The following is a 24322-nucleotide window of genomic DNA, read 5'->3' as shown; positions in this document are numbered from 1 at the left end:
CACACTTCCTGCCCCAGCAGGATCACCCTCCCTGCTCGGGGGCTGAGAGGGGATTTTGCTGTAACGCTGCTGGAACCTGTTCCCCAGCTTGTCCACGCCAGGCTGGCACAGGCACTGACCTCAGCAGTGCCACCAAAGCCAGCCCAGGGACAGGGGACAGCTCAGCCCATTAGAGCACAGCCTGCCCTGCATGGGGTGGGAGGTTCAGCTCATCCCTCCCTCCCGGCTCGGGAGCATTTCTTTCCTCATGCTCACAAACTCCACCAACGAGGCACTGCTGCTCTCTCATGGCATGGGAATTTTGGGCAGTGGCTCCCAATGACTCCCAAGCAGAGGCTGCAGCAGTGCCACCCCCCCGCAGCAGCACTGGGACCCTGGTGACAGGGAGCCACAGGTCAGGATCCCTCTAGGACATCCTTTGGCCAATACAAATAGTTCCTGGAAGGAAGAGCAGCCCCCCAGAGTCACAGAATCTTAAAGATTTGGACTGGAAGTTATCTTAAAGACCAATCAGTTCCACTCCCCTGCCATGAAGAAATACCTTCCATTAGCCCAGGTGGAAAAGGATGAAAGAAACATTCAAGTTGCAAAAAAAATTTTTATTTATGTGTTGTTATTATTAATAGCTGCTAAACTGAACTAAGAGCTGGAGCTGCTGGATTGGACCCAACACACTGGGAAGGTTTTCCAGTTGTTTTGACAGTGAGTAAAACAGGTGGACAAAGAGCTGCTAAGGAGATGCTGGCACTCAGGGAGAGACAGCAGAACCTAGCAGCCAGTGGGAAAAGGGTCCTGTCCACCCTGTGCCACCATGGCAGTGCCCAGCCCATGCTGGGTGTGCTCTGAGCTGTGCCCACAGCTCCCAATCCCTGCTCTGGGAGAGCAGGATGGCAGGACAGTGCCACCTTCTGCAGCCAAGTGTGGCAGGCGAAGCCCCTCAGCATCTGCCAGGGCAGGATGTTCCCGTGCCCACCCCAAACCCATTATCCCACCCCTGGCATGAGGCCGGGCACCACTGCCCAGGATGTGCTGCTGAAGAGGAGCTGATCCCAGCCATGTCCAAGTCCTGCTCAAAGGGGGCTCTCCCCGTGTGCAGGGGACACTCACACTGTCCCTGCCTGCCCGAGGCAGCGCTGGGGACCTTCTCTGGTGGGACACACACCCCTGTCCCTGTGGGATCCATGGGGACGCTCCCAGGCCCTCACCCATCCCCTGGCATGTGGGACCGCGCTGCTGTGACTCCCCTGCTTCTCCCCACACTTCACTGGCTTACAAATTCCAGGCTGGAAAAGGAAGCTGCCGGTGTTGGAGGAGGACAGAGGGACCCAGGGAAAGGCCGGACCTCTCTGGGTGAGGAATGAACCCACCTGTGGGTGGGGAAAATCCTACCTCTGCTCCCCCGAGCACGGCCAAAAACTTCATCCTTTTTCCCAGCAAAGGGGGAATCTCCGCTGCCCCCCAGACTGAACCCAGTGCCCAGGACCGGGAACATCCCCAAGATTTATCCACGGACTGGGTCTGCAGCAGGTCCTGGACAACCGTGCTGGAACCGAAGCCAAGGAGCTGCGCTGGTGCCCCGTGCCCGTGCTGGGCATCCCCGGCCGTGCTGGGCATCCCCGGCCCGGGCGCTCGGTACCCGGTGACCCCCGCGCGGTCACGGAGCTCCTCTCACTGCGCCCCACGCCCGAACCGCCACCTCTGTTTCTCCTTCTCTTCACTGTTATTCCCCCGCCCTCTCACCCCTCCCCGGCGCTGCTCGGCTCTCCCGGGCCCGGCCCGGCCCGCGCTGCCGCCACTCCCTCAGAGACCGCTCGGTGCCCGCGCCTTTGCCCAGGACAGAGCAGCGCTCGCCGTCCGAGCAGCCTCGGGCAGAGCCGCGGGACGCTCCGCAGGCACAGACCCGGAGGCCAGGGACGCTCCAGCGCTCGGGGCCCGCCGCTCCCCAGGTCCCTGAGGGACAGAGGAGCCAGAGGACTCGGGCTGGTTCTGGGCACCGCCATCTTGGCTCAGGACGGGGGCTGGGGCTGGGGAGGGCCCCGAGGATCGACCAATCACTGACAGTATTGGCGTGATTGACGCGGAGGGGCGGGACCTGTTAGCTGGGCGGGAGAGACCATCTACGGGCGGTGCCGGGGGGCCCGGGCGAGCCCCCAGCGGCGGCGCTGAGGGCGATTCGGGCTCTGGCCGCGCCACAGCCGGGCCTGGCCCGGGAGAACCCCCGAGTCCCGTCCCAGCGCACCCTGCCACGGCCCGGGACACCGGCCGTGCTCCGGGGTGCCCCCAGCCCCTCCAGCCCGGCACTGGGGATCACGAAGGCGATCCCCGGCAGAGACCCGCCTGCGGCTGGGATCGCAGCTTGCAGGTAGAGCGGCAGCCGAGCATCTGCTGGAGCTGGTGCAGACACCTCAGGAATCTCTTGCTCCTGCTGCGCCGGGGCTGCCCGAGGTCCCTCAGCCCCAAATCCAGCTTCCATCAATCTTGGCCTTTGTGCTCATCAGTCAGGAAGCGAGTTTGCCCTGCGGGATGTCCCGCTGCCTCCAGGAGCTGCGGGAGCAGTTCCATGAGGGATGACCATGTGCAGCAGTGAGACGTGAAACCGCAGCAGACAGGGACCCAGGAACTGACTGGGATTCCTTCTCCAGAATAAACACGGACTAAGGGTAGATTTCCCTGAATTGTGGTTTAATTTCATTATCTACTGCTGCTACATCTGTACAACATTGTACAAAATGTAATCCCAAGAACATTCCCGCCCCGCTGTTGGCTCTGCTCTCTCCTGTCACGAAGTACCCTTGGCGCCTTGGTTGTGACCCTCCCACAGCCGCCACAACATTCTGCTGTCCAGGCCCGGTGCTGGGAGCCCCTGGCCATGGCAGGAGGTGCCTGGGAGCCCCTCGGGTTTCTGCTCACCCAGGATGGATTTTCCACCTCTTTTGCTCGAGGCAAAGCAGTGCCGTGGCCAGGGGCAGTTGGGTGCACAGGTGATGCTGGGGGTGATGCAGGACTGGCACAGACTTTGTGCAGCACATGCTGAGGGTTTGGGGAGTTGCTGTGCTCACACACTGCTTGTAGACTGCCAGTCCTTCCCACCAGAGCACTTGCACTGGGAGCCTCACCTGGCCCATGCCAGGATGGTGTGAGATTTCATCTCCTGCCCAGACAAAATGAGCAGGCAGATATCTTTTAAACTTTGGGGTTAGGGAAGATAATCTACTTAGCAGCTACTGGTAGTAGAACATATGCAGAGCTGCTTTTGCCCGATTTGGGAAACTTGCAGAGAATCACATGGAATCCAATGGCTTGAAAAAGCATATGTGAAAGGACCAGAGATCCCTGATGTCCAGCAAGGTCCTTGTTGTGGGTGAATGCTGTGGCAGGATGGTCTCTCCCACCACTGAAAGTTTCAATTTGGCCAATTATTTTTCCTCTCATTTTCTGTGTTCCTTAAGCTTCTAAGCTGCGTTTTAAAGGTCTCATAGATAGCCTGATTATTAAAAAAAACCCATATAGTGCTCTTAAAGCTTTTTCCCCCCAGTATTGATGGCAATGCAGCATCCTGTTCAATATGCAATCACTGGATCTGAAAAATAACACCCTCAGACTGTGAAGAACATCTGACAATAAATGCACAGCCTTCATATGGACAAGTCCTCACCAAAACCTTCCCATCCTTGGAGCCAGGCAGGGATGTTCTCAGCAGGGCCACGCTACAGGGAGGAGTCTGAAAGTGAGAGTGAGAGAGAAGCAGCTCAGGGTTGTAGTGAGGAAGATCAGAAATAGTCTGAAAAGCTCCCTGGGAGGGGCTGCTGAAATATTACAGGGCCTAAAAGTCTGCAAGAGGGTAACAGGGGTTTAACTGACCCGTCTTGCCACTCCTGTAATCCCAGCAAGGTATTTTGCATTTAAAGAAAAATATTTGACTCCAGGTAAAGGATATTTCACTGGGTACAGTCACCAACAATATTTACCCCTAAGTCTATCCAAGAGTCTATCTCCAGCCATCCCACTGCCTTTCCATCCACAGGAGGATCCCAGTGCCTCTGACCATGTTGCTCTTTTCTCCCTTTGTGCTGGCTTTGGCCAAACATCAGCTGCTCTCTCAATGCTCCCCTCACCTGGCACATTTGCCAGGGTCTTTATTCTGCAGCTTCTGCACTCAAGAAAAATCTAACCTTGATATTATCCTACCTAATGAAGATGGGATTGTTCCTTCTAAAAAATTTGCTCAACTTCAGCCAAAACCTCTGTAGAATGATGTAGGAACCAAGTGGTCTTTCCCATCTTCCTTTTTATTTCTGGTATTTGATCACGAGTACAATGATCAGGAATTCAGTTAAACATCCCAGAGGCACCATTGCTTTGTCAGCAGGTGGAGCTGGCTGGGCCCCATTTCTGAGGCCCTGGGCAGCAGGGACAGCCCTGGATCTGCCAGGGAAGCAGCAGTGCATTACCTTTGATGGCGAGGAAGGCTTTGCTGAAGGCACGGCCCACTTCATTGCTGGCTTCCACCATGTACTCGCCCTCGTCCTGCTTGGTGACCCCCAGCACCACCAGCGAGCACACGCCGAAGTCGTTGGTGCAGAAGTAGTTGGGATCTCTGGAGAGGTCTCTGCTGTCCTTGTACCAAGTGACTTTTGGTGGGGGATGGCCTCCCACAGCACAGCTCATGTGGCACTCGCTGCCTGTCACCACCACGTGGCACTTCAGCGGCACCAGGAACCTTGGGGGCTGGTTCTGGTTAACTCCCCTGTATTTCTGTGCTTTCACTCGAAATTCAGCTGTGAAATATAAAGCACCAAACACACACTCAGACACTGCTCCCAGCACTGCAGGGTTTGCAGCGGTTTGTTCGTGCAGTGTCTGGAATTCTGCAAATTACCAGAGATCCCATGCACCTATGGATTGTAACTTCTGCTGCTTCTCAGAACTACACAACGTTTAACTTCAAAGTCAGAAACTTTGGTTCTACAATAATAAATCCTTAGATTTTGCTGGAAATTCATTTTGGGGCAAACTGCATGTAATGATGGCTGGGAATGAGGGTCTGTCTGCATAATGCCCCTGCAGAAAGGACAAACCTTCCCTGCCCAGCTGGAATTCCTCAGGGCATCTCTGTGCATTCCTGTTCTGGGCCACTGAATATTCACAGAAGCAGAGATCCATTTGAGGGCAGGGTGTTAGAAGCAATGAAAGAAACAAAACACAACACAGAGAAATACTTGAAAATGTTTTACCCTTTTTTTTCCAGATCCTCCAGGGCTGCACAGTCTCTGATGGATCACTGGCTCCCACGTCATTTTTTGCCACAACCCTGAAGTAATAATCCCTGCCTGGGACCACCCTGGTGAAGGTGAACTTGTTGTTGTAGATCAGGTCCCCCAGCACATGCCACAGGCCCTTCTGGGACTCCCGTTTCAGGACAGTGTAGTACAGGTTCTTCTCCCACTGCTCAGAGGCTGAGGGCTCCCAGGTCACTGTCACTGTGTTGGGGACATTCTCCTCCAGCTGGATGGCTCCAGGGGGCTGAGGGACATCTGCCAGGGGAGGGCACACAATGTCACAGCTGTGGGGACAGGGGCACAGAACCCTAAAATCCTGGAGTCTGTTGCATGTGCGGGGCTCAGTGACCATGCTGGTCACTGGAACGGACAAAATGCCATTCCTTGTGCAGGCACACAGCTGCATTTGCCATGGACTGAGCTGCTGCTGCACAACATCTGCACTGCCAGGAGGGTGGTATGGCTGAGCTGCTTCTCCTCCTGGGGTCACAGCTGGCAGAGCTGTGCTCAGTGTCCCACAGCCTGTGCTGACCTCCCTCATGCACTGGGGAAGGACAGTTTTAGTCAGTGGATTGCTCTGTCCTGCAGACAAGTGAGATCACAAAGTGCCTCGACAATCTCATAGAAAGCTGTATCCTGCTTCTCCCTGTGCCTGCACAGACAAACTGCAGCAGAGCTCATGCTGCTAAACTCAGCTTGTGGCCTTCTGCCTACCCACAGTAAATCATGGAATCCCAGACTGGTTTGGGTGGGAAGGGACCTAAAAGCCCATCCAGTCCCACCCCCTGCCATGGGCAAGGACACCTTCCACTATCCTGGGTTGCTCCAAGACCAGTCCAGCCTGGCCTTGGACACTTCCAAGGATCCACGGGCAGTCACAGCTTCTCTGGGAAACCTGTACCACCCTCACAGGGAGGAGTTCCTTCCCAATATCCCATCTAACCCTGCCCACTGGCAGTGAAAAGCCATTCCCCCTTGTCCTGTCCCTCCAGGCTTTTGTCCCAAGCCCCTCTCCAGCTCCCTTGGAGCCCCTTTGGGCCCTGGAAAGGGCTCTGAGCTCTGCCCAGAGCCTTCTCTTCTCCAGGTGAGCACCCCCAGCTCTCCCAGCCTGGCTCCAGAGCAAAGGGGCTCCAGCTCTCTGAGCATCTCCGTGGCCTTCCCTGGAATTGCTCCAGCAGCTCCAGCTTCTTCCTTTGCTGGGTGTCCCCAGGGCTGGGGCAGCTCTGCAGGTGCGGTGCCACCTCAGGGGGCAAGGGGCAGAATCCCCCCTGCCCTGCTGCCCACGCTGGGGATCAGCCCAGGGCATGCCCAGCTCTCACCCACCAGCAGCCCCAAGTCCTTGTCCAGGGCTGCTCTCAGTCCCTTCATGCCCCGCCTGGACTGGCCGGGAGCCGCTGCTACATTGCATGGGTGGCAGTGAGTTACCTGTGACTTGAACCTGGAAGCTGAAGGTTTCGCTTTTGCCCAGCCCATCCCCGAGCTCCACAGTGTAGGTGCCGCTGTCGCCGGGCTCGGCTGCCCGCAGCAGGAGCTGGCTGCTCCCCTCCCCGGTGCTCACGGCAGCGCGGCCGGGCAGGGGCAGCCCGTCCTTCAGCCACGTCACCGCCGGCTCGGGAGATCCCTGCAAACAACAACCACTCACTGCCGCTTCTTTCACCTCCACACTGGGTCCTGTGTCTTTAGTCTCATTATCTTACCCCAAACATGCACCTCCTCTACACAGTAATGTTCAGAAGTACAGATCCACGATGGATCTGAGAGCCCTGATCTGTTCTACAGTTTCTTTATGAATTCTTTTTCCTTTTTGTCTTTTAAGGATGTAAGTGCAGTAAAGTGTTCTTTTGAACTGTGTCGAACAGGCTATGCCAGATCAAGGACAGATAACTTCAGCAGAGAGTATTTTCTGCTGTAAAAAAAAAAAAAGATGTTGGTTTTGGAAAGAAAAAAATACCCTATAAGTCTTTATTTCCATTATGCCATCTTTGGGCTCTTCTCCCAGAGATTAGGAGAAAGGCCAGCAAATACACACACACTTCATTACCCTCCTCTGGTATCCCAGACTTTAGAGGATCATGGAGTCATTTATGTCTGGAAAAGACCTCCAAGAGCATTGAGTCCAACCCATGCCTCATCCTCACCTTAAAAGCACTTTTACACTTTTTACACAAAAGGTGTTCCTTGGACACCTCCAAGGATGGGCACTCCAAACCTCCCTGGGCAGTCCCTTCCAAACCTGACCACCCTTCCCATGAGGAAAAGCCTGTGTTGTTCCAAGCTCCCTCCAAAGCACTGAGGTTTCTCTCAGTGCCTGCCAAGTTCTCAAGTGCTGCTGCTTGGTGAGACAAGCCCAGTGAAGGTGCTGCTGGAAATGGTGCCCCAAGGCCTTCTGAGGGAGTCACAGGGAAATCTCTGATTTGGGCAGTCTGACAGAGCAGCAGCAGATGATGGTAACATTGATAAGGCTGGGTGGACAGCACTGAGCCTTGTGGCAGAGGTTAAGGAATGACCACAATGTCATAAACACCAATGCCAAGACTGACTGCTCGATTCTGGCTTGTGTTTTCCTCACCCTGAAAGTCTACACAGCACAGGCAGGCCAAATTATTTGCCCAGTGACTTGTAAACAAAATTCCATGACATAAAAACAGCGGCTCAGTTTTCCTGTCTGCCATAAAACCAGGCAGGGAATTCCTCCAAAGCCCTGAATACCCACCTCAAAGGGAATCTTCACCCGGATGGGATCCCCTGCTTTTATAAGCAGGAAGCTTTTCACTGTGTCATCTATCAGGAACCTGGGAGGAACTGGAAGAGACAAAGATTACTCCCAGAAGGTGATGTTGGTGCAGTCCCTGGTGACAATTGCAGTGTTCCACCCCCTGGTGCCTCTCCCAGCTGAATGAGGCTGCTGAGGGACTCACAGTGGGAAAAAGCTCCCTGGTTCAGTTCCAGACTGTACACCTCTCAAATTTCATTACTATTTATTATCACCATGACTAAACAAGGGAAAATGATGTAAAAATGCATTCACAACAATCTCCGTATTCATGTGATGTCTCAGTCACAGAGAAATGGGCTCTTTGCCACACTTTATCCCATCATAGGGATCATCTTTTGTGTTTAAATGGTGGCTGGAAAAAGGAAGTTCCAATGGACACTTATAAAATATATATGCAGTACAGAGCACAGAACATCCACAGGAAAGCTGCCAGAGTTTATCTAAAATGGTATTTTTTAGCATTTAAAATATTTTCTTTTCTCTTTTCATCAATATACTACACCAATTATGATTTATCTAAGCATACCAAATACAGTAATGCTAAATTGCATTTAGTGTTTCCAGTGTAGAACTGAACACCTGCTTTAGATGGATTTATTTGATTTTTTTTTTATGTTTTTTATTGATAAATGGAGTCTCCAGGCATATGCCAAAGCAGACATTTTCACTTAGAATCCAATTTAAGGAAGATGAACCCCTCAGAGAATTATCTCTTACATCTGTAATTCTGCAATGTTCCCAAAGAGCAGGGAAAAAACAGAGCTGCAGATTGTAAATAAAAATGGAAAAGTGAAAATGGTGAAAACTTTCAAACTAAACAATTAAAAAATAAAATAAAGTATCCAAAACATAATTTAAAATTGTGATTTAAGAGAACAAAATAAAATTTTTAATTTCAGAAGATTGTCTAAAAATGTAATGGAAACTCTATTTTTCCCTTGGAAGAGTGCAAGCAGGGCTAAAGGCACACACAGGTTCTGTCTGGTGACTGTGGAGTGGCCCTGGACAGGGGGCAGAATGTAAGTACAAGGAGAAAATGGAGTTCTGAGAGTTGTTTTATCCAAAGGAGTCTCTAGATGAGCTGAGCACTGTGCACTGCCTATCTGCTATCAGTTAATACCGACACTGCCCGGCTGCGGTGAGCAGAGAAGCCCGAGGGGAGCGGGAGCAGCGCTGCCCTGGGCGAGGCTGGGCCTGGGGGCGGCTGCTGCCGGTGCGCCACAGCCCGGCCGCTGCTGCCGCTGCTGCTCCGGGACAGCGCCCGGGGAGAGTGCCCCGTTCCGGGGACAGAGAGCTGGGGACAGTGGACCCGTTCCGGGACAAAGCCGGGGAGAGTGCCCCGTTCCGGGACAGAGCCTCAGGGAGAGTGCCCCGTTGCCGGGGAGAGTGCCCCGCTCCTGGGACAGAGCCGGGGAGAGTGCCCCGTTCCGGGGACAGAGCCCCAGGGAGAGTGCCCCGCTCCCGGGGAACACAGCCGGGGAGAGTGCCCCGCTCCCGGGACAGAGCCGCGGGCCCCGGACTCACCCAGGGCAGCAGCAGCAGCTCCAGCACACGCCTCCAGCTCCGTGGCCTCCCCGGGGCCGCCGTCGCCGAGGGCCCTGACGCGCAGGAACAGCTTCTCCCTGGCCTGCAGGCCCTGCACCCGGCACGAGGTGCTCCCGGCAGGGAGGGTGAAGCACTTGGTCCAGCTGAGGCTGTTACAGGGCCTCATCTCCACCTCATAGCCTTTCACATCATTCCCATCTTGTACTTCAGGTTTGTTCCATGTCAGGGTGACACTGGTGCTGTCACTGCTGCTCACTTTAAGGTCCTGCACTTGGCCTGGAGATTCTGGACAGAGAAATTTTATTTCAACTATTTTTCTAGGGTTTCTCTTCCCTCTTCAGTCACTGCCTGAGATTCCCGACATTCTTGCAGTGCACTGGATTTCCACCATGCTGTGTTGCTCCACATCCCAGTTTTTCAGAGCTGGATCTGGGTCCTTGCTCCTATCAGCCCTGCATAAATCCACAACATTCCAAAACACTCTGTGGCCCCTCCGAGTATTCTCCACACTGCACATTTCCCCCCACTGGGTACTGCCAAATCTTGACTTCGACATCCTACAGGAAATCCTTCCATTCCTTCCTCCAGTTGATTCTCAGCCATGAAACATTCCCCATTTACTGATCCTTGTCTCCACATGCTTTTACAGAGGATTTAAGAACATCTCTCTATGAATACCCTGAAAGCACAGCACAGGGCAGGGCAGGGCACTTACTGGTGGGGTCCCGGGCAAAGGCAGGCTCTGAGGGGTCACTGGGCTCTCCTGTGCCAGCAGCATTGACAGCTGCCACACGGAACTCATACTGCACACCCTTCTTGAGGCCTGTCACCTTCAGTTTCTTGTCTGTGGAAAGGAGAGAGAGAGGAGAGAGGAGAGAGGAGAGAGGAGAGAGGAGAGATGTTGCCTCAGGGAAGCTGTTCCCCATCAGGAAAGGTGACACAACAAAGCTGTGCCTTACTTCAGGCAGAGTTATGGACGGAAAAACTCTCAGGAGCCATAAAAGCTGTCACTGATTCCCCTGCCATTCCCTAGCCAAGTGCATGTGATCTTCTGGGATGTGTTCATTGTATTATTTTCAAAATCAAACAGCCCTTGAATCACAGAATCATTTAGTTGGGGAAGACCTCCAAGGTCACCCATCACCACCTTGATGTGAAAGGTGTAAGATCCTAAGCAGCTCCCAAACCCAAGCTGACATTTTTGCCTTTTCAAATGCCCCAGGCTGTTCCAGGAATCAGATACCCACCTTTGACAGGTGCGTTGGTGACGGGCAGCCAGGTCACTGTACCCTTTTTGCGTTTCTGAACAATGTATCCCTTAATTTGGGAAGTGCCGGTTTTACAAGGAGCTTTCCAGGATATGGTGATGGTGTCCTTGCTGGCACTGATGATCTCAGGGCGATCTGGGGCACCAGGGGAACCTACAAAGAGACGAGGGCTTCATTATTAGCAGGTATGTTTTTATGGCAAGATGAAATGGTGCTGTGTGGAATCTCTTCTTCCAGATTCCCCCAAGTATTCCTATGGATGTGCTTTGGCTGAGACCTGAAGCTGTGGATCCTGTTTCCCACACAAACTGGATCCAGCATGGATCCTGTTCCTTAGGTTGGATTTCACAAAAGACCTGCTGTCATCCAGACAATTTCTCTGCCAGTGGGGTGTGTCATTCCCACATATGAACAATCAGCATAATTCTTGCTTACAACAACAGGAACTGGTAACAAAACAGATTTTCTTTGCCCTCTGCTAAAGTGTCCAAGGTACAGAATTATGGGAATGAGAATGGAGACAGAAGATAATTAGAATTGAACATTGCTCTCTCTAGTACTGCATTTGTGCTCATGGCAAACCTGTTCTAGTGTTTAAACTTCTTGAAGGACAAAACCAATATTCAGTTGTTTGGAGATTGGGGGAGTGGAGTGGTCATGCTGTGAAGGGCTGCACATATAAGTTCTTTTGCCTGTGGAGTTAAGAAAAGGCTTCACATGTTCCCTTTGCAGCCACACTGAGAAAAATTTCCTTTGATCTTGATGCGTTTTGCATTTCCCTCATGAAACTTCCTTTCCAATCCAAAACAGAGCATGACCAAGGAATAATTACATCTCACTCAACATCAGCAGAGCCTACAACAAAGCTGGGCAACCTCCACAGCTTTGTGTGGAGACTGAAGTTGAGATCTGTAGCAACATCCACAATGCAGTGGAGTGAGTGAGTTTCCTCTGACGTCAGCTTTGATAATGAATTTACCAATTTGAATTTTGAATTATGAATTATGAGAAGTTCTCCTCACCTTTACCGGCAGCCTTCACTTCCCCTGACTCCAGCGCATCGCTCACTCCCTCGGCATTCACGGCCCTCACCCTGAAGTAGTAGCTCATCTCTTCCTCCACTTTGTTTGTGGTGAAGCTGGTGCAGCTCCTGGGGGTTTCTCCCAGAGCCTCCCAGTCGTTCCTGCCCACCTGCTGCCTCTCCACGAGGTACCTCTGCACTGGTTTGCCCCCGTCGTCCTTTGGGGGCTTCCACTGGATTGTGATGTTGTTGGCGGAGCTTTCAACAATTTTGATGGGTCCTGCTGGAGGCTGTGGCTTGTCTGGAAAGATGAACAGAGACACAGCTGGCTCCAGACCCAGACCTGCTCCTGGGTTTGGAGCAGACACTGTCCCTTGCCCACCAGCTGGGAGACTGTTCCTGATGAAATGCAGGCACAGTGGTAGGATGAGGGCTGGGCATGTGAATTGCCTCTTCCAAACTTGACCTCTTCTAACTTTTGATGGAGAAGATGGAAAGCCAGGCCCTTGCTCTCCCTGGGTCAATAGTTCTCATAAGAATTGCACCAGTTCAGCTTGCTAATACAGGCAAAATCATTTCTGGTCTCCCAAGGGAGTCCAGACATTTATGGGAGGGCTGAATTGGACCTTGATATCCTATTTCAGATTTGCATGCTGTGTACAGTCACATCTCCTACAGTGTCTGAACACCCAAAACTCAGCTGCTTAGGCCATGAAAAACCAAACTAGGTTTGTTTTCCCTTGTACTAAAGGGCATGAAGCATGTTCAGCAATCTTTCCTTGTACCCTGATTTTGGGGCAATATACAGAGTCTTGTTCCTTTCTAAATACCCAATCACTCCAAACAAGGTTGTCACCAGTGTCAATGGATTCCCTGCCTAAGCTTTACAGTGAAAGCCACAGTGAAGGTTATAGGATCTTACCTATCACCATGAGCTTTAGGTTGATCTCCAGGACACCACTGTCGTTCTTGAGCCTGACTTTGTAATCCCCACAGTCCCTCCTGTTGCAGCTGGAGATGGACAGTGTGGTGCAGGTGTCTGTCTTGTCCACACGGATCCTGGAGTCATCGCCCAGCTCCATCCTGTCCTTCAGCCACGCTGCCCTGATGGGCCCCCGACCCTCGAATGGGATCCGCAGCTTCACCCCCTCCCCAGCCTTGGCCACCGTGGGGACACTGGTCAAGTTCTTGAGGAGAACTTTGTCCACCTGGGGAGGATCTAAGCAGGTGATACAAGGTCATTAAAAACCACAATTCAAGGAGGATAAGGTTCACCTTGGAGAGAAGGGATCCCCTCATGGTGCTGCCAGCAATGCTTAGAAGCTCACAACTCTTGGATCTGAACTTTTAGTTGTACTTTGCTACAGGATAATTATCACAAAATTTTGTGGTATCCCACTGTCCTTTCACTAGAGAAAATTTCTCCTAGGCAACACACTAAACACAAGAATGAAGAGTCTGCCCTGGTAAAGTGTTTTGTGCACCCCAGAAATATTTGAGTTGCTGGCAGAAGGGTCCTTAGTTAAATTTGCAAATGCAAAATGAAACAACCTGTACAAAAAACATTTCCCATTTATCTTGTAATTCTTTATAACAAATTTATCTCAATAACCAATAACATGTCTCTGAGTAAATATATTACATTTAAAGCCCATCTCATGCTGCCTTGGTGGTTTGAGTAGACTCACCTTCAACAAAAATTGAAGCTTCAGTTTTTACATCTCCACCTTCAAACCTGTATTTCCCAGCATGAATATCTTCAACCTTGTTGATGATCAGTTTGTGGACAAGACCTTTCTTTTCAAATACGACTCCATCCATGCTTGTTAACTACAAAGTAAAGGATAGAGACCTATCCTTTTAAAAAAAAAGTAAAAAATGCAATCCATACTAAAACTGGACAGACTACAATTTGAAATGCAGTTGAAGAGATTTAGGAATGTCATGCATATTTAATGACAATATTCTGGTATTCTGTTGCCCAGAGCAGCTGTGGCTGCCCCATCCCTGGACGAGGCTTGGTCTAGTGGAAGGTATCTCTGCCCAGGACAGGGGTGGGACTGGATGATCTGTAAGGTCCCTTCCAACCCAAACCACTCTGGGATTCTGGGAACCCTTCCAGGGCCCCCCTCAGATGCAGGTGGCTGTCAGGGGGAAGGACACCTTGACAGCACCCTTAGGAAGTAGAGCCAGAGAGCAGAGCATTGCTACCCAAAGCCAACACCAAGCTCAGGGAACCCACCTTTAGGCCATCCTTGAACCAGGTTCCTGTCACGTTGTCCCTGCTGACGGTGCAGGACAGCTCAGCCGGGTCCCCCTTCAGCACCCGCACGGTCGCCAGCTGCTTGTTGAGGTAACAGCGCGGGACTGAACAGCACAAAGGAAGGAAAAGAGGCTAAGTCTGTGCTACAGAGAGACACCTAGAGCTGGAAATGCATGTGCACCTGAGGTGAAAAGAGCTTTTAAAAAAAAAGGTCCCCTGGTCAGGAGAGGCTTTTGTGCCACCTCGCTGTGGGCCAGCTGGATACACCCAGTGCCTTGAGGACCATCCCAACATCAACTGTATCCCAACATCCACCTCATGGGCAATGGATTCACCACAAATCACATTATCCAGCTGTGGATTTGCTAGTTTATGTCTATGCTAATCATCTTGGCTCCCTCTACAGCCAGTGGAAAAAACCAGGCTGCTCCAGGGTGTGAATATACTGCTTCATCCTCCTCTTCCTCTGCACTGACCACACATGGGGCTGCCCAACACATCCCCCTAAACAGCCCCAGGCACACTGTTCTCCACCCTTGTATTCCTCTTTCTCTTCCCAAGTTCTCTCCATTACCATCACAATCTCCTCTCTAATATATACCCCACTCCTTCCTCCTGAACCCCAGCTTTGATGATTTTACTTCCTTGTTTATATTTATGGTTTAGCAATGATAATTCCTAACTTGTGAACCATCCCATTAGGTCAATATTCCCCTCTGATTATACACCTGAAATTTCTCATGCCTACAATTTTCACATCATCATCTTGTTGGTGGAGCTACAGGTTTTACTCAAATGACTGCAAACACATTACTCCCCTCTTATTCTATGCAACACCTTATTATTCCTGATGTTACAAGAGAAAAGAGCTCTTTACATTATATAATCCCATATATGCAGGCACAGAATTGTTCCCAGGACTTAAAAAACACAGTTCTTTACAGTAGGTGTTTGAAAAATAAAGTGAAATCTTCAGTTTTGAATTAGAACAGTGTCAAAGAAACATGATGATATTCCTTGAAATTTTTGGGAACTGGCATGTTTGTGAACTGGTCTGTTCCATGATATGTGAAACAAAAATGAAGAGATGAGACCTGGTTCAGATCATTTAGACAAAGAAAGTAATTTAGACCTTTGAGGCAGTTTGATCAGAGCACACTGTGTAAGATCAAGCAGGCTATCAGTGGGAGAATTAGGAACAGATCATGGGACAACCAGATTTCTATAGAGTTGTGTTTATCTAAACCATAACATCCAATTTCTTTTCAGGATTAGGGATGTGAGTATCAAAATGCAAAGACCAGGAGTCACCAGTTAACCACGTACCTTTGATATCATCCAGGACACTCCGTCTCTTTTGTTTGCTTTCCGTCTTGTTCAGGGAATCATTTGCTTTAAGATCCACGTCAGGTTCCTGGTTTCTCTGGTTTGCTGAAGGAGGTCCACCGAAAGGACCTGACACCTGGCCATAACTCAGTGGACCTTGACCAAACCCACCTGAGCTACTCCCGTCAACAAATCTGTCATGGGATTTACTCCCTGCCTCTCCAAAGGCAGAATAAAGGGAGCCCAACTGTGTGAAATCTCCTCCCTCTCCCCTGGCTCCTCCTGGACCTGACAGGGACCCTCTGTCACCAGCTGAACCTTTGTTCCCTGGCCCTCTGACATCACTGGCAGTGCCCTTTCCAGTTTCACCTCTCAAAGATCTGCCAAGATGTGCATCCAGCCCATATTCACCTCCTGGGCCACCTGCAGCTCCCACACCTCCTTTACCACCAACTGAATCCCATCCATCCCGTCCCAGCCTCCCAGCTCCACCTGCACCAGCTGTGGCTACACCTGAGCCTCTGTCCTCACCATAGGGAGACCCTGCACCCCACAGGGCAGAGCCTTCCCTGGAAAAGCCCTCTCCTCCTGCTCCACCTGCATATCCCGGAGCTCTGCTCAGTGTGGCATCCGTGCCACGGCCCAATCCCATCGCTTCCTCACCTCCAAGAGCAAAATGAGCAGCTCCTGCCACAGCCCCAGCTGGGAGACCATCCTTTCCATAGGGACCCCCAACACCCCCTGCCCCACCAGCTACACCAGCACCTGCTCCAACTGGGAGACCATCCTTTCCATAGGGACCCCCAACACCCCCTGCCCCACCAGCTACACCAGCACCAGCTCCAACTGGGAGACCATCCTTTCCATAGGGAGCTCCAATACCGCCTGCACCACTAACACCAGCTCCAGCTGGCAGACCATCCTTTCCATAGGGACCCCCAAATCCCCCTGCACCACCTGCTCCAACTGGGAGACCATCTGGTCCATAGGGACCTCCAACACCCCCTGCACCACCAACACCAGCACCTGCTCCAGCTGGGAGACCATCCTTTCCATAGGGACCCCCAACACCTGCTGCACCACCAACACCAGCACCTGCTCCAATTGGCAGACCATCCTTTCCATAGGGAGCTCCAACACCCCCTGCACCACCAGCCCCACCAGCACCTGCTCCAACTGGCAGACCATCCTTTCCATAGGGAGCTCCAGTTCCCATGGCACTTGCAGAACCAGCACCACCAACACCTGCTCCAAGTGGCCGACCATCTGGGCCATACAAAGCCTCTCCAGGTCCTCCTACACCAGCTCCACTAGCTCCAGCTGGGAGACCATCCTTCCCATAGGAAGATCCAAATCCCCCTGCACCAGCCCCACCAGCACCACCAGCCCCAGCTGGGAGACCATCCTTTCCATAGGGACCCCCAACACCTGCTGCACCACTAACACCAACACCTGCTCCAGTTGGGAGACCATCCTTCCCATAGGGAGCTCCAGGTCCCCCTGCACCAACACCACCAAAACCATCTCCAACTGGGAGACCATCCTTTCCATAGGGACCCCCAACTCCTCCTGCACCACCAGCCCCACCAGCACCTGCTCCAACTGGCAGACCATCCTTTCCATAGGGAGCTCCAGTTCCCGTGGCACTTGCAGAACCAGCACCACCAACACCTGCTCCAAGTGGCCGACCATCTGGGCCATACAAAGCCTCTCCAAGTCCTCCTACACCAGCTCCACTAGCTCCAACTGGGAGACCATCCTTCCCATAGGGAGATCCAAATCCCCCTGTACCACCAGATCCACCAACACCAGCTCCAACTGGGAGACCATCCTTTCCATACGGAATTCCAAATCCCCCTGCACCAGCACCACCAACACCTGCTCCAAGTGGCCGACCATCTGGGCCGTACAAAGCCTCTCCTGCACCAGCTCCGCCAGCTCCAACTGGGACACCATCCTTTCCATAGGGAGCTCCAAATCCCCCTGCACCAACTCCACCAACACCCACACCAGCTGGGAGACCATCCTTCCCATAGGGAGATCCAAATCCCCCTGCACCAGCACCAGCACCAACACCTACTCCAAGTGGCCGACCATCTGGGCCGTACAAAGCCTCTCCTACACCAGCTCCACCAGCTCCAGCTGGGAGACCACCCTTCCCATAGGGAGATCCAAGTCCCCCTGTACCACCAGCCCCACCAGCACCTGCTCCAACTGGCAGACCATCCTTTCCATAGGAAATTCCAAATCCCCCTGCACCAGCCCCACCAGCACCTGCTCCAACTGGCAGACCATCCTTTCCATAGGAAATTCCAAATCCCCCTGCACCAGCCCCACCAGCACCTGCTCCAAGTGGCCGACCATCTGGGCCATACAAAGCCTCTCCTGCACCAGCTCCACCAGCTCCAACTGGGAGACCATCCTTCCCATAGGGAGATCCAAATCCCCCTGCACCAGCACCAGCACCAACACCTGCTCCAAGTGGCCGACCATCTGGGCCATACAAAGCCTCTCCAAGTCCTCCTACACCAGTTCCACCAGCTCCAGCTGGGAGACCATCCTTCCCATAGGGAGATCCAAATCTCCCTGCACCACCACCAGCAACAACACCTGCTCCAAGTGGCCGACCATCATACAAAGCCTCCCCAAATCCTCCTGTACCACCAGTACCTGCTCCAGCTGGGAGACCATCCTTTCCATAGGGAGCTCCAAATCCCCCTGCACCAGCACCAGCACCAACACCTGCCCCAAGTGGCCGACCATCTGGGCCATACAAAGCCTCTCCAAAACCTCCTGCACCAGCACCACCAGCCCCAGCTGGGAGACCATCCTTCCCATAGAGAGATCCAAGTTCCCCTGCACTACCAGCCCCACCAGCACCTGCTCCAATTGGAAGACCATCTTTCCCATAGGGAGCTCCAGGTCCCCCTGCACCAACACCCCCAAAACCAGAGCCAGCTGGGAGACCATCCTTTCCATAGGGAGACCCAAATCCCCCTGCACCAACTCCACCAGCACCTGCTCCCAGTGCCTGGCCATCTGGACCATACAAAACCTCCATTTCTCCTGTGGAATTGCCACCTCTACCAGGTGTAGCTCCATCTCCACCTGGAAGGCCTCCTGGCCCATACAATGAGCCAGATCTTCCTGTCTGCCCTAACTGACCACTGGCATGAGGTGTCAGACCATCCTTGCCATAGGGAGTCCCTGTTTGTCCCTCTCTGTTTATACCTGCTCCATTCATATCACCCACAGTGGCATGCCCATCCTTGCCATGGTGGAACCTCATTCCTCCTGCCATTCCAGCACTTGCAGCATTCCCCCCAGCTCCAGTTCCTGGACCAGTCCTGCTGAACAGATCACCCACACTGGCTCCCACTCCAGCTGAATCAGGATCAAGCCCATCTGGCACAGAACTTCCACCACCCAACCTCCCAGCACCCCCAAAACCAGCTCTGTAACTGGCATCACCTAAATTCCCATCCTTGTCACGCTGAGAGCCCAAACCTTCTCCATCACCCATGTCAATGTCAACAGCACTCAGCAAACCTTCACCTCTGCCATCTACAGAATTCCGTTCACCTGCCTGTCCTCCTGCACCACCAGGACCTGCAGAGCCTGACACAGAGTCCATGCCATGGACAGCCCTTAACCCACTTCTGCCCCCTTTCAGTCCAAAGATGCTGCCATCATTGGCTGCTGAGTCTCCATCTAGACCTGCTCCAGAAAACTGCCCAGACCCCATCTCTCCATTCATGTGGGTTTTGCGTAGCCCTTCTTTTCCCAAAAAAATTTGGCTTCCATCTCCAGAATCAAGGGAGTGTGCTTGGCCCCTGCCCTGACTGCTGCCTTGACCTGTTCTGCGCCAGCCACTTTTCTCCCCAGCAGAGGATGTGGAGAAGGAAGCACGCTCTTCAGCAGCAGCTTGCTCCTGGCGCCGAAGCTTCCTCGCCCTTTCGTTGTCTGCCATTGTTTCTTTCAGCCACTCAGATGTCTCCCTTACAATCTTTTCTTCTTCATCCTGACTCCTCTTTCCTTTGGCATCTGAAGTTGCATTGTTCCATGGCAGCAGATTTACAATACACAGAAAAAGAGGGGAACAAAATAACAGAAAATCAATAGGACATGCACTGCATCAAGAACCAAAGAAAATGTGTTAGCACTTTTTGAATTTCATTTTAGGACACACACACACAATACATTTAAATAAATTTAAAATAATTTCAAATCCTGAATTTTTCAATGCTACATTGAGACAATGAAATGTTAGTTAAAGACAATTATTTTTAGTTAAAACGCATTGTTTTTTAATGGAAACATGCTTATTATAACAAACAAACCAACCAACCAAAAATAACAGAAAAAGAGACTTCCAGCATGGCAGGTCTGATTTAGAGGGGCTGAGATTGTATGTGGGATTCATTAATTCCATCTGCCTTCACCTTCCAGATATGGAGGAGTTACAGAATATTCCATGCACAGAGGAGCCATCAGTTCCCACCCTGGAACTGGGATTTCACTGCTCTGGAGGCAGCTTGCACATGTGAATAATGGCTGGTTTAGGGATGCCCAACATGAGGACTAAAGCTTTCAGATATGTGAATAGCTTTGGATTAATCTGAAATTCAGGCTGTTCTGAGAGCAGGTCACTCACTGCTTTGGTTTCCAGGTCAGATATAATGTATGAGAGCTCACTGAAATCCACAGGAAGTTTCTTTGTTTCAGAAACCTACATTGCTTTGGAGAGGCCTTTGTGAGAGAGACCCCTCCTGCTGCTGCAGGGGGATCCCAAAGGAAACCAGAGTCAAAGGGAAGCAAAGGAACCACCCTTCATAACAAACAAATATATACCAGGTGACTGTCAATATGCCTGCACTGTGTTCCCACCTTTCCAGCTTCCTCTGAGCTCCTTCCAGCATGTTTAACTCTAACTGGGAATGAAAAATATTATCTAACAAGAAGAATGGCATCGATAGTGTAGAACTGAGAGTATCTAAAGCTCCCTGAGCCCCTGCCTGCTGCACTGTGATCCCTGGGACAGCTTCCTCAAAAACATGCGGGGAGATGGGGAGCGTTTTTCCAATAACTCATGGAGAATGTTCTACTTCATCATAGCTGTAGAGCAAGCAAGCCAATAGGATTAGCCAGGACTAATTAAAAGGGGAAAAGTTGGTCTCATTTAAAGAGGAAAGAGGGTCTAACCAGCCATTCATTTTTCCAAACAGGATTTAGAGTCATGGAATCACAAAATGGTTTGGATGGGAAGGGAGCTTAAGACTCATCCCATTCCATTCCCTGCCATAGACACCTTCCACTGTCCCAGGCTGCTCCAAGCCCCATCCAGCCTGGCCTTAGACACTTCCAGGGATGGGGCAACCACAACCTCTCTGGGCACCCTGGCCAGGGCCTCCTCACCCTCTCAGCCAAGAATTCCTTCTCATTATCCCATCTAACCCTGTCCTCAGGCAATGGGAAACTATTCCCCCTTGTCCTGTCCCTGCATCCCTCCATCAGGGAGATGTTCCTGTGTAGTTCTGGATCCCCTTTAGGCACTGGAAAGGGCTCCAAGGTGTCCCTGGACCCTCGTTTTCTCCACACTGAACACCCCCAGTTTTCTCAGCCATGATTTCGGAATTAGAGGTTCAGCAATTCATTTCCCAGCAGAGCAACATCTCCCTGAGCCACCATGCAGTGAGAAGAATGTTTTGTGCCAGCACACCACGGGAACACCCCGCTGCCAAGCACTCACACTCCACGAGGAGCCAGGCGCTGGAGGAGCCCTGTCCCGCGTCGAGCGTGTACAGGCCACTGTCCGAGGGCCCCACGTTCCTCACGGTCAGCTTGTGGCTCAGGCCATCGGGTGTCACAGACATCTGGTGCTTGTCGCTGGCCTGGAGGGGGTGGCTTTTGTGCAGCCACAGGGGCTGGTGGCAGGGCGTGCACAGCACACACTGGAACTCGGCGTCGCCGGCCTCGGCACAGCGCACGTCGGAGAGCGGCTGCCGGAACCGCGCCGGGATGGCTGCAGGGAAACCGAGAGCTATGGGAAGGAAACAGCTCCTGTGCTCCAGGACAACTGTTACAGCTGATGGAGGAAACAACGGGAAGTTGTGGTGCCTCTGAGCATCGGGTTACTGAGAAAAAGGAAAAGCTCAGATGTGCTTCTGTGCCCAATTCTGCAGAAAAGCAGAAAAGTAGATTTTTGTCTTTATTATCTTCTGAGACATTTGTACCTCACAGCATGGATGTATTGCCAGTCTGTTATAGTAGTAGTAAAATATCTGTATTGTATTTGAATATCTGTATATAGGCCTTTGAATATCTGTATATATATCTGTAACTGGCCCTGATAAGCCCCAGTTGTTCTAAATGGGCTGCAGCTGTGATGTCCTTAATTGGGTGGCAGCTGTGGCTAATGAAGATAACTGTGATAAAAGGGGGTGGGCTTGACCAGTCAGGGAGAGCCTGGAAGGAGCTCTGATGAAGAAGCAGTGACAAGCAGAAGAAGTCTGTGCTGTGAAGAACTGCCGCCCCCCCCCCCCCCAAGAAATATCACCAAGAATGTACAGGACTTTAGAAATATGATTGTAACAGTATGGGACTCTAGAAATATGAATACAACAGTCTGTAGTCTTTGATGTGTTCCTGCAGTACAATACTTGGATTGAGTTTGTTGTTATTATTCTGAGCTCACAGAAGCAAACTGTAATGTGGGGTAGGTTAAGGAGCGTGCTCACTGTCACCCACAGCCACACTGGTGCTCGAGGTTAGGCCTGCTCCCTGGAACTGCAGATGCAGCACCTAAAGCATTTAATCACCCTCCTGCTCCTTTTCACCTGTGCCAGACAAGGAGCCCTTACTGGGCCCAAAAAAACTTTTGTCACAGTTGCACACCAAAACCATCAAACCGAATTCCTTACCTTGAGCATCCAGTTCTGTTGAGAAGACAGGGACGTCCTCCACCCTGACCTGGTAGACGCCCGCGTCCTCGGGCTGCACGTCGTTGATGGTGAAGCAGTAGCGCCTGCCCACCCGCCGCAGGCCGTGCTTCCTGTACTCGTCCCCGGTGCCGTAGCGCAGCCGCTCGCCGTCCTGGCAGGGAGGGCAGGAGGGAGCAGTGTCCACAGAGGCTCAGACAGTGCCAGGCATCTCAAACACATCAGGACAGGCTGGTGCTACCATCCCCTTGTTGATATAAATGAGTAACCTCACAGTGCCTGGGGCTCTTTGCAGTACACAGGCACTGTCTGGGCAGTGAATCCTGCAGTGAGTAGGGCACCAGGCTCTGAAACTCAGCAGAACAGCAGCTCTTGGCTACCCACATAAGGGTCTGAAGCTTAATTAATACACAGTTCTTGCAGCTACCAAGACAAAGCACTTTCTAGTCTAGATTTCAGCATCCTCATAGCTGGATGAGCAGGAGAGTTCATCACTTTCTGTAGCACACTTGGGTTACATTGTCCAAATTGTGCCTCATCGACTTCATGTCATATATTTGACCCAGAAGATTCATAGTTAGTCTGCCCTCCCCCTCAGGGCATTCTGATTTCCCCTGGATTAAAGCCTCTAACCACAATTTGACTAAAAATTATCTTTCAGAAAAACACACTTAGCACTGAGCACCTGCAGATTCCATCTGTGGGACTATGGATCTAGAGAGGGAATGTTTTACATCTCTGAGATCTTCCAAAGAGGGAGTTATAGTGCAATAACATGCAATAACACACTTGAGAAAGTGAATAAAATTTATATGAAATTGCAGAATTTCTGCAGACTGAAAGACACTGTTGGGGTGATGGTCCTAAACTGAAGGAGGGTCAGGTTAGATATAACAAAATGGGTGGGGAGGCCCTGGCACAGGTTGCCCAGAGAAGCTGTGGCTGCTCCATCCCTGGAAGTGTTGGACAGGGCATGGAGCAATCTGGGCTAGTGGAAGGTGTCCCTTTTGAATGTTTTAAGGTCTCTTGACCTTTAAAACGTCCCTTCCAACTCAGCTGTTCTATGAATTTCCTGAAGACACAAGGATGTCAGTAACTGACTGCATGCTCTGTACTTGGATCTACAAATCCACAGGGATATCCACCACCAAAGGTCACCCCACACCCACAGTGCTCCCTAAACAAGCAGGCATCTGCAAAAGACAAACAACCTTAAGGCATTTATTTACTCTCAGCCACTGCCTAGCAGATGAAGCCTTTTCTGTAGAACACTGGAGGGGCTGCTCTGAGCTGCTGCTGCCCCACTCATCCCCCTCACCTTGAGCAGGTAAACGTTGCTGTTGCTGTTTTTCAGCTCCATCTCCAGGCTGAAGGTAGCATTTCCCTCCTTGTTGACTCTGATGTGTTCAAAGTTTTTGAGACTGTGAACTAACTGCAAAGAAATATTGAAGAACCTAGTAAGTGGTAAAACTGCCATGGCAAAGGTTCTGAAGCTGTTGAATTAACGTGAAATCTACTTTAAAGAGCTACTTCTAACATTATGTAGCAGAAGTATCTGTAAGTAACAGTTCTGGTACAGTGAGTTGCAGTGTCTGTAAGTTGCCACAGTTTCCTCCTGTGTATAAATTATTTTTTATGTGTTGCCTCCTGGTCACTCCCACACTGTCCATCCAGGTCTCTACATGCCCCTGTATGTGAAGGCCAATTTTTACTTTTGGACATATAATTTTTAATTTGGCATCCAAATTCTCATCAGAGACAACTGAATAACCCTGTGGTCAGTATCTCCTAAAATCTGTGAACTGAACTTCATAAAATTCATTAGCATTTTTGCCTGCATGAGTAAAAGAAGTGGAACTTCTTTAAAATATTGTCATAAATCACTGTCATATAACAAAATTTTCAT

At 51.4% G+C, this 24322-nt stretch overlaps 1 protein-coding gene across 5 annotated transcripts in view; it reads right to left on the bottom strand.

Annotated features, from left to right (window-relative positions):
- Window positions 1–2667: 2667 nt before the first annotated feature.
- IGFN1 (immunoglobulin like and fibronectin type III domain containing 1) overlaps window positions 2668–24322 on the bottom strand; it is a 38610-nt gene continuing 16955 nt past the window's right edge. For 3 of the 5 annotated variants that reach the window (XM_074528111.1, XM_074528109.1, XM_074528110.1), the window contains 16 exons: window positions 23735–23848; window positions 22399–22570; window positions 21228–21500; window positions 15479–19522; window positions 14132–14256; window positions 13578–13719; window positions 12812–13108; window positions 11891–12190; window positions 10848–11021; window positions 10316–10444; window positions 9580–9885; window positions 7993–8081; window positions 6705–6900; window positions 5235–5534; window positions 4452–4778; window positions 2668–3721 (listed from right to left, as the gene is read on the bottom strand). In XM_074528111.1, the coding sequence (XP_074384212.1) occupies window positions 3708–3721; window positions 4452–4778; window positions 5235–5534; window positions 6705–6900; window positions 7993–8081; window positions 9580–9885; window positions 10316–10444; window positions 10848–11021; window positions 11891–12190; window positions 12812–13108; window positions 13578–13719; window positions 14132–14256; window positions 15479–19522; window positions 21228–21500; window positions 22399–22570; window positions 23735–23848 (7002 nt within the window). In that variant the 3' untranslated portion in view covers window positions 2668–3707. The remainder of the gene's footprint in view (window positions 3722–4451; window positions 4779–5234; window positions 5535–6704; window positions 6901–7992; window positions 8082–9579; window positions 9886–10315; window positions 10445–10847; window positions 11022–11890; window positions 12191–12811; window positions 13109–13577; window positions 13720–14131; window positions 14257–15478; window positions 19523–21227; window positions 21501–22398; window positions 22571–23734; window positions 23849–24322) is intronic. The other 2 variants (XM_074528112.1, XM_074528113.1) reach the window with 2 other exon arrangements.

Source organism: Zonotrichia albicollis, chromosome 28 (genome assembly GCF_047830755.1).
Source record: "Zonotrichia albicollis isolate bZonAlb1 chromosome 28, bZonAlb1.hap1, whole genome shotgun sequence".
NCBI lineage: Eukaryota > Metazoa > Chordata > Aves > Passeriformes > Passerellidae > Zonotrichia > Zonotrichia albicollis.
This window is presented reverse-complemented; position numbering and strand designations above follow the sequence as displayed.